General features: G+C 55.6%; 1 protein-coding gene across 5 annotated transcripts; it reads right to left on the minus strand.

Annotated features, from left to right (window-relative positions):
• Window positions 1-398: 398 nt before the first annotated feature.
• Window positions 399-5,661, minus strand: MYC (MYC proto-oncogene, bHLH transcription factor). Of its 5 annotated transcripts, none has more exons than XM_045895885.3 (3): window positions 5,049-5,661; window positions 2,613-3,381; window positions 399-1,457 (listed from the first exon to the last, which is right to left on the minus strand). In XM_045895885.3, the coding sequence occupies exons 2-3, from the start codon at window positions 3,367-3,369 to the stop codon at window positions 898-900; spliced, it is 1,317 nt and encodes a 438-aa protein (XP_045751841.1). In that variant the 5' UTR covers window positions 3,370-3,381; window positions 5,049-5,661; the 3' UTR covers window positions 399-897. The 5 variants fall into 5 exon arrangements, with proteins under 5 accessions (XP_045751841.1, XP_045751842.1, XP_064443955.1 ...); XM_045895886.3 differs by having other exon boundaries at window positions 2,613-3,378; window positions 5,049-5,380; XM_064587885.1 differs by lacking the exon at window positions 5,049-5,661 and adding an exon at window positions 4,818-4,862 and having other exon boundaries at window positions 2,613-3,378.
• Window positions 5,662-7,890: the final 2,229 nt, after the last annotated feature.

Raw genomic sequence — 7,890 nt, forward strand, 5'->3', positions numbered from 1 at the left:
GGGAGTAGCATGGGTTAACCCAACTGGAGTTTCTTCTTCATCTTCCTCCCACCCCCAGCCCTTACCTCCTTTGTGTACTTAACTTATCTTTAACCTCTGGCACCCCTTTGCCTTCTCACCAGCCTACTGCCTGTTCATTCTTTCATGTAGCAACTCTGGCCCTATCACAAATCTCCAGGAAGCATCTTATAACCCTGAGAAAATAAAGCCCTTAAGGCCCCAGACCCATTTTAACAAAGAAAAGCCCTTGCCCTTTCTTAAATAACTTCTTTTCCCATCTTTGTAAACTCATTCCCTTGAGGGCCAAATTCTGTGAATTGGAATTGATGAAAAGAGAATGGAAAGAAAAAAAAAAAAGGCAAGAAAAGAAACAAAACACTCACAACTTAAGATTTGGCTCAATTATATATTTGCCAGGTATTTTATTTTTTCTAAAAACAATAGAAAAAATCAACTTTAAAAAGGAAAATGTACTTAAATAAAAAAAATTATGGTTTATAATACATGGTTTGAATTCTTGTTTAACTGCTATAAACGTTTTATTAAAGTTATTTACATTTAATGGCCATATTTACATGGGGAAGTGGGGTAAACTTTACGATTTTTTAAAAACAATTCTTAAATACAAATCTGTTAAAGGAAAAAAAAAAGATGGCAAGCATAAAAAAAAGTTCTTTTATGCCCAAAGTTCCATTTGAGGCAGTTTACATTATGGCTAAACCTTTCAATCCTAAGGCTTAGCCAAGGTTGTGAGGTTGCACTTGAACATGCATTTGAAAAAAGTTCAGATATGAGAAGCTGCTACAGTTCTGTCAGAAGGAACCCGTTCCCTTACTTTCTCTTAGTAACAAATGAGAATTCATGACCAATTCCAGTTCCGCCCTCCAATAGGTGGACTTAGGCACCAGAGTTCCTTAGCTGTTCCAGTTTATGTTTCAACTGTTCTCGCCGCTTCCGCAACAAGTCCTTTTCTGAAATGAGCTTCTGCTCCTCTGTTTGGACCGACAGGATGTACGCGGTGGCTTTTTTAAGGATGACTACCTTGGGGGCCTTTTCATTGTTTTCCAACTCCGGGATCTGGTCACGCAGGGCAAAAAAGCTCCGTTTCAGCTCGTTTCTCCTCTGGCGTTCCAAGACGTTGTGTGTCCGCCTCTTGTCATTCTCCTCTGTGTCCGAAGACCTGGGGCTGACACATTTGCGGTTGTTGATCTGTTTCAGGACTCTGCCACTGTCCAACTTAGCCCTCTTGGCGGCCGGATAGTCCTTCCTGGTGGAGGGGGGCGCTGCGTAATTGTGCTGATGGGTGGACACATGGCATCTCTTAAGGACCAGCGGGCTGTGAGGAGGTTTGCTGTGGCTTCCCGCCGAGGGTGACCCCGATTCTGACCTTTTGGCAGGGGGCTGCCTTTTTTCCACAGAAACAACATCAATTTCTTCTTCATCCTCTTGTTCTTCCTCTTTAAGAAAGGAAATAGAAACCACCCGGTTAGCCACGTTTCCTTAAAGCAACCAATGACCAGATTAAATGAATGCTGTGTAAATATAAGGCATTATGCGAGAAAGAGCCCTGGCACCCAGTTATCCGCAGAGAACAAACTAGCAGAGAACAAACTAGCCAACCGACCCTGCTCTTCTTGCCACGAAGGCCCGAGTCAGAAAGGGAGAATGACAGCTAGCTTTACGGCACAGACAAGAAAATTACAATTTACCAGGATAACACATTGATGCCAATTCTTACCTAAGACTTAATGAGGCTTTGGACACACCCAAAGCAAAGCACATTCCCAAGCACCTCCTATTTTTTTTTTTTTTAAGATTTTTAAGGGATTTTACCAAGAACACTTCAGGTGTTGCAAATGATAGCTTCAAATCTGTTGGTAGGACTTTAGCAACTCCCTATTTTACTGGAAGTGCAAAAAGAAAAAAAAAAAAATTCCCGCGGCTTTGCCAAAAGTTCTAGGGGTGGGGGAAGGAGAAAAAAAAAAGTCCAATTTTGGCAAGGGTTTGCTTTTAAGTGTTCAGAACAGGCTGAACGGATCCCAGCTCCTCAGCCCGAAGGCCCTTAGGGCACTTTCACTAGTTCCCAGCACCCCGTGGGGAGGCTGCCCTGCCTCTGTCCGCTGCCCGAGTTCATTTTTCCGTGGATCTGTAGTCCACGAAATCCCACCAGCTTCTCGCGAGGCAATTCATTCACTCTCACAGAGATCAATCCTCTCTTATCCCCCTTCACACACACCCTCACCGCCCACCCTGGGGCAATTAAAATGCTTAAGAAAAGTAAGAGGGAGTGGATGGAGTTGCAAGATAAGCCAGAAGATTTAAAAACCCAAATGAAATTCCTAAGGGGAGGGAGAGAGAGAGGAGGGGGCTGGCCACGGGGGGCAGTCTTAGAAGGGATAGGAGGGAACCCTAAAGCCCTGTTTTCCGGGATGATGAGCTCCCAGATGCTCCCAGATCTAACATTTCCCTTTCCAAATGTGAGCAAAGAAAAGAAAAGAAAAGAAAAGAAAAAGGCTGGGTCAACGGAAGTGGCCAGCTGAATGAGCCGCCCCGGGAAAATCATTAGGAGACCCAGTTGCCCCCTGTGACAGGCCGGGAGGGGCTCAGCTTACCCGAGTCGCTGCTGGTGGTGGGCGGTGTCTCCTCGTGAAGCGCCAGGGGCTCGGGACTGGCCCGCGGGGAGGACTCTGCCGACGAGAGCAGAGAGTCCGAGGACGGGGAGAAGGCGGTGGAGTCCGGGGAGGCGCAGGGCTTGGGCGAGCTGCTGTCGTTGAGCGGGTAGGGAAAGACCACGGAGGGGTCGATGCACTCGGAGGCGGCGGCGCTCAGGTCCTGCAGGTACAGGCTGGAGGTGGAGCAGCCGCCAGGCCCGCGGGCGGGGCTCGGGCCGCCGCTGTCTTTGCGCGCAGCCTGGTAGGAGGCCAGCTTCTCGGAGACCAGCTTGGCGGCGGCCGAGAAGCCGCTCCACATGCAGTCCTGGATGATGATGTTTTTGATGAAGGTCTCGTCGTCCGGGTCGCAGATGAAGCTCTGGTTCACCATGTCCCCTCCCAGCAGCTCGGTCACCATCTCCAACTGGTCGGCCGTGGAAAAGCTGCCGCCGCCGCCGTCGTCGTCCCCCCTGGGGGAGAAGGACGCGACTGCAACGTAGGAGGGCGAGCAGAGCCCCGAGCGGCGGCTCGGGGACAGCGGCGGGGTGGGCAGCAGCTCGAATTTCTTCCAGATATCCTCGCTGGGCGCCGGTGGTTGCAGCTCGCTCTGCTGCTGCTGCTGGTAGAAGTTCTCCTCCTCGTCGCAATAGAAATAAGGCTGTACCGAGTCGTAGTCGAGGTCATAGTTCCTGTTGGCGAAGCTGACGTTGAGGGGCATCGCGGCAGCCTGCTGAGGGGGGCACACAAAGGGGGGGCGGTCGTGAGTTAAGAGGGTCTGGGTGGGTGCCGCAGCCCGCGCAGCGCGCGCCCCGACGCCGAACCGCGCGCGCTCCCCTTGGAGCGCTAGCCCCAGAAGGGGCCGGCGGCGGGGAAGGGCACCCTCTCATCCCCTCCAGGTGGCCCCCTGCGAGCTGGGACACACACGTGGTGAACCAGCTGCGGAGCGCCCGCGGAGCTTGCGTTCCCCCCCGCACCCCCACCTCGGAACGGGTGCCCGGAGCGCGAAGCCCGGGAGTCCGCCCCGCCGCCGCCGAGCAACCGAAATTGGTTTGGGCCTCCTTAAGTGGCCGGGGGAGGCGGCAGCGGGGAACACCATCCGCCAAACCCGAAGGCGCAAAAGTTTTGCGCCACCTGAAGGAGAAGGCAAGAGGCGCCGCGGAGGAGCGGCGGCGCGCGGCCCCCTCCCGCGCCGGGCCCCTCCGCGCCGCGCCCGTTCCCACTCGCGCCCTCGCCGCGCTCCTTCCCCCGCGGGCGCCGCCGCCCCTCCCAACCCCCCCCCCCCGCCGCCCTTCCATCCCCACCCCCAGCGCGCCCCCCTTCCTTCCTCCGCCGGCTTTTCTCGGTGTCTCTCGCCGGCTGGTGGGGCGAGCCTAGCCGCTGGCCGTAACACTTCCCCCCATAAATAAAAGGGGGGTGTTAGATAATAACAGGGGCACCTCCCTGCAACACCCAATACGGCGACGCAACTGCGCCAGAGCCCCTGCTGCGATCCCGCGCCCGGAGCCGGGCGTTTTTCCCTCACCCGCCGAGGGTAGCAGCTGTTCTGGAAAAGCCCCGAGCCCAGCTCCTTGCCGTCCCTCCGCACCTCAGGGGCGCGGGGACACCAGGGGCCGCGGCGGGGGAGCCAAGGATGGGTGCGGAGATTCGCCCTCGTTTCCCCCAAGTCCATGATTCCAGGAGAATCGGACACATCCCTGCCCAGCCTCCCTTTCCCTGGTCCCTGCGCCTCCCCAACACCCGGCCCCCAACCAGTCCCTCGGAAGCCCAAGATCCCTAATTTTATTAATCTTTTAAAAAGCCAAAAGCCAACTTCTTAAAAGGAGCAGGGGGTGAATGGGAAACGCCGCGGGGATCGGCGGGCGGGACGCGCCGCAGTGTCTGTCTCCGGCTGTCAGAAATGCGGTAAGACGGAATTTAAATGCCCTTTCCGAGACGCGGAAAAGTCAGCGGCTGCGGAGCTCTCTGGCTCCCACACGCAATTTGTAATCCTTACTCCCAGGAGCTCAGGATGCACAGGGCTCTCTGCCCACCGCGAAGCACAGCACCCCCCGCTCCCTCCAAAAAAGCAAAAGCAATTAGTGCAATAAAGCAGGAATGTCCAGCTGGTCGGGGGCAGCGTCAGTATACATAAGCAAAAATCTCTAAAGACGAGTTTTAGAAACGCACCCGTCGTCCCTCTGCCTTCTCCCCTCCCATCTTGACAAGCCGCTCTCCCCCATCCAGTTCTGGTTCGTCCTCACCCCACCCCGAGCTACCACAACTACTGAGAAAAGTGTCAATAGCGCAGGAATGGCTGAGACGACACCCCAATTCGGGCATTCGACTCCGACTCGTCGCGGCTTTGCATTAAGGCGGTAGGGAAAATAAATGAGAACACAAATAGATCCGGGTGCTTACCGGGTTTTCCACTACGCGAAGGAAATCCAGCGTCCAAAAAGCGGCGAGGAGCGCCTTTCGGAGGAGCCGGTCGCGGGCAGCGGCGGGGAGAAGTGTCTCCCCAAATAGGCAGAATAGCCTCTCCGCGTCCGGAGAGTCGCGCTCTCGCTCGGGTCTTGTAAGTTCCAGGGGCAAGTGTCCGCCCGCGGCAACGGGCAAAGTTTCGTGGGGGCGCTGGGGGTTGCGCCCCGCAGGCACGGGTGGACGGGCCGGGTGGGGTGGGGGCGGCTGGGCCGGAGGCGAAGCCCCCTTTCGCTCCGGATCTCCCTTCCCCGGGCGCCCGGAGCGCCACTCGGCTCACTCGGCTCGCTCGGCTCGCTCTGCTCTTCCACCCTAGCGGGCGCGCCCGCTCACTCCCTCTGTCTCTCGCTGGGATTACTACAGCGAGTCGGATAAAGCCCGAAAAACCGGGTTTTATATTGCTAGGCACGATCCCGCCCCCCTCTGTTCTCTTTTTCCCGCCAAGCTCTGAATAGCCCTGCCCTTCCCGAGGCCGGCGGGGAGCCAGGCGGCGGCCGGGGCGCAGCGACGGCGGCGGTGGCGGCGGCAGCGGGGAGAAGCGCAGCTCGGGGGGTCCTCGGCCGCGCAGACCCTCGCATATAAAGGGCGGGTGGGCGGGGATTCGCGAGAGAGGATCTTTTTTCTCTCTCCCCCCGCCCTGCGCTTTGGGAACCAAGGAGGGGCGATACTGTGGAGGGAGGGACGGGGGTGGGGGAGCGGGGAGGAGACTCAGCCCTTTCGGCCTGGCACTCCAGTGCGCCGAGCTCTCGGATGTAAACAGTCAGAGCACAGCTTGAATTAACTGCGCGCGCCTACCATTTTCTTTCGCTCCCGCTCAAACCCTCTCCCTTTCTCCGTTGCTCCTCTGGCGCAGCGCTCGGTTTGACAAACCGCATACTTGTCCTGCGCGCTTAAATCATCGCAGGCGGAACAGCTGAGCCTTCCACACAGAATACACCGTGTACCCACCGCCCCGCCAGGCACGTCCCGGGCGGACGGGCGCCTCCCGAAGGCTGGGGACAGGGCAGCGTTTGGAAAATCAGTCCTACGGAGAACGGGAGGGAAGCAGGGGTATTTATGGGCGCGCGCTCGGAGTGTGTGGGGTGTTAGTGTCGATGGGGATAAGTGGTAAGAGATACAAGGAGGACGATGATGCCTGGAATATTAAAATAACTCAGCAACCCACTGCCACGTATACTTGGAGAGCGCGTTATGAATAAACACCCACTGCATTTGTCGGCGGTGTTATGCCTTATATGCCTACGGCTACCTATCGCGATGGGTACCTTCCACCCCGAATGAATCCCTCAATTTGCTGCCTAGGCAGCAGACACCCACGCCCCCGCCCCTCCTACGCAGGCCTCCAGGGGGTTCGGCGGGAGCCCGCTCTTCCCCGCAGGACGCGCTAATCCTTGAGATCTTTCCTGCGTGCTCCCGAACTGGAGTTAGGGAGGAGCGCGGTTGCGGGTGCGCGCGGCGGGGGACCCTCCCCCGCCCGCTTTCCCCCAGTCTGCACCCGCATCCCACCCCCACGCCTCTCGCTCGGAGTTCCCAATTCCGCAGCCAGGTTTCAGAAAAGAGACAAATCCTCTTTGCGCCCCGTGGCGCCGGTTTGCACCAGCCTGGGGTTCCCAGGTTTGGGGGAAATCAAAGGCGCTAGACGCGAGAATTTTTTTTTTTTTTGCCGGGGGGGGGGGTCGGGGGGAGCCTCGGGACCCACGTTCCCAGAAGGCCGGGCCTCAGGAGGCGAGCTGGAGGACCCTGCTTCGGGAGTTTGCAGAGACCCTGGTGAAGAAGACCGTTAACTCTTTCCTCTTCGGGCAAACCGGACATTTACTTCCTTTCTGGGTCTTCTTTCCACTTTATTATTGGAATCGAGATTATGCACAAAATAAAATAAAATAAAATAAAAGTATAAAAAATGCATCGATTCTTATCAAAGTAGAGGAGTCAAATATTACTTCCGTGCCTTTTTGGTGGGTCTTGGGCCAATTAAACATTGGCCAAATTTCAAGCATTAATTTCCTTGTTCACTGACTCTAATTTTTTTTCTGAACACCACAGTGTTCAGTGAAGTACTTAGGTATAATCCGCGTACATCTATATACATTTCTTGTACACATTCAACCCAGAATGTTGCCCAACACGACACATGATTTATTCGCTCCCTAAGTAAATCTATATTTAAGATATAATGCATATTCCCTCGGGATTTGCTATTTTGCATTACACTGGGGCATTAAAAACAAAGGCAATCTCCCCACCGTGGTCCTTCACCCAAAAGCATTTTAAGTAAACTTTTCCTTACCCCCCCTCCCCATTCCAAACAGAAGAAAATCCGGGGTGGGGGGGAGGAGAAGATCTTGCAGAGCATGTTTGAGATAAATTATTACCCGTTGAGTTTGCCGCTCAGCGTTCAATTCTTAAATGAGTAGCAACTTCCTCCAAATCAAGCGCACAGCGCAATTCGGCTTTAAGGGTTGCAAATTACTCCAGCCTCTGGGCCTTTGCCGCAAACGCTAGGAAGCGACCAATCGCGAGTCAAGGTTTTGCTGCAAAGCGTCTTTCCTCCGCCCCCTCCCGGGGCTGCACCCGCCCTGGGGTTTGCGAAAGTAAAGTAAGTGTGCCCTCTACTGGCAGCCGAGATCACCGCGTCCGGATGCCAACTGAGGGAGGGAGGTTGGTGGGGGCAGGGGCGTCCGGCGCGCGGGGGTTTCCTGCGGGGCGAAGGATGTGGTGGCTCCTTAAAACCAGTTTCCAGCTCCCGCCTTACCGACTCCTTCAGGCCCGCTGCAAAGGAAAG

The sequence above is a fragment of the Mirounga angustirostris genome, unplaced genomic scaffold, assembly GCF_029215605.1.
Source record: "Mirounga angustirostris isolate CCGP_5_RB_7025 unplaced genomic scaffold, mMirAng1.0.hap1 SCAF_4, whole genome shotgun sequence".
Lineage (NCBI taxonomy): Eukaryota > Metazoa > Chordata > Mammalia > Carnivora > Phocidae > Mirounga > Mirounga angustirostris.

What these genes read in the sequence shown, in the direction of transcription:
- MYC (XM_045895887.3), bottom strand. Translation starts at nt 3,946, where the DNA reads ATGGAAGGGCGGCGGGGGGGGGGGGTTGGGAGGGGCGGCGGCGCCCGC. An exon ending in CTCCGGGCACCCGTTCCGAG is followed by an intron (nt 3,382 to 3,631) that starts GTGGGGGTGCGG and finishes TGCCCCCCTCAG; the next exon opens with CAGGCTGCCGCGATGCCCCT. An exon ending in CACCACCAGCAGCGACTCGG is followed by an intron (nt 1,458 to 2,612) that starts GTAAGCTGAGCC and finishes CCTTTCTTAAAG; the next exon opens with AGGAAGAACAAGAGGATGAA.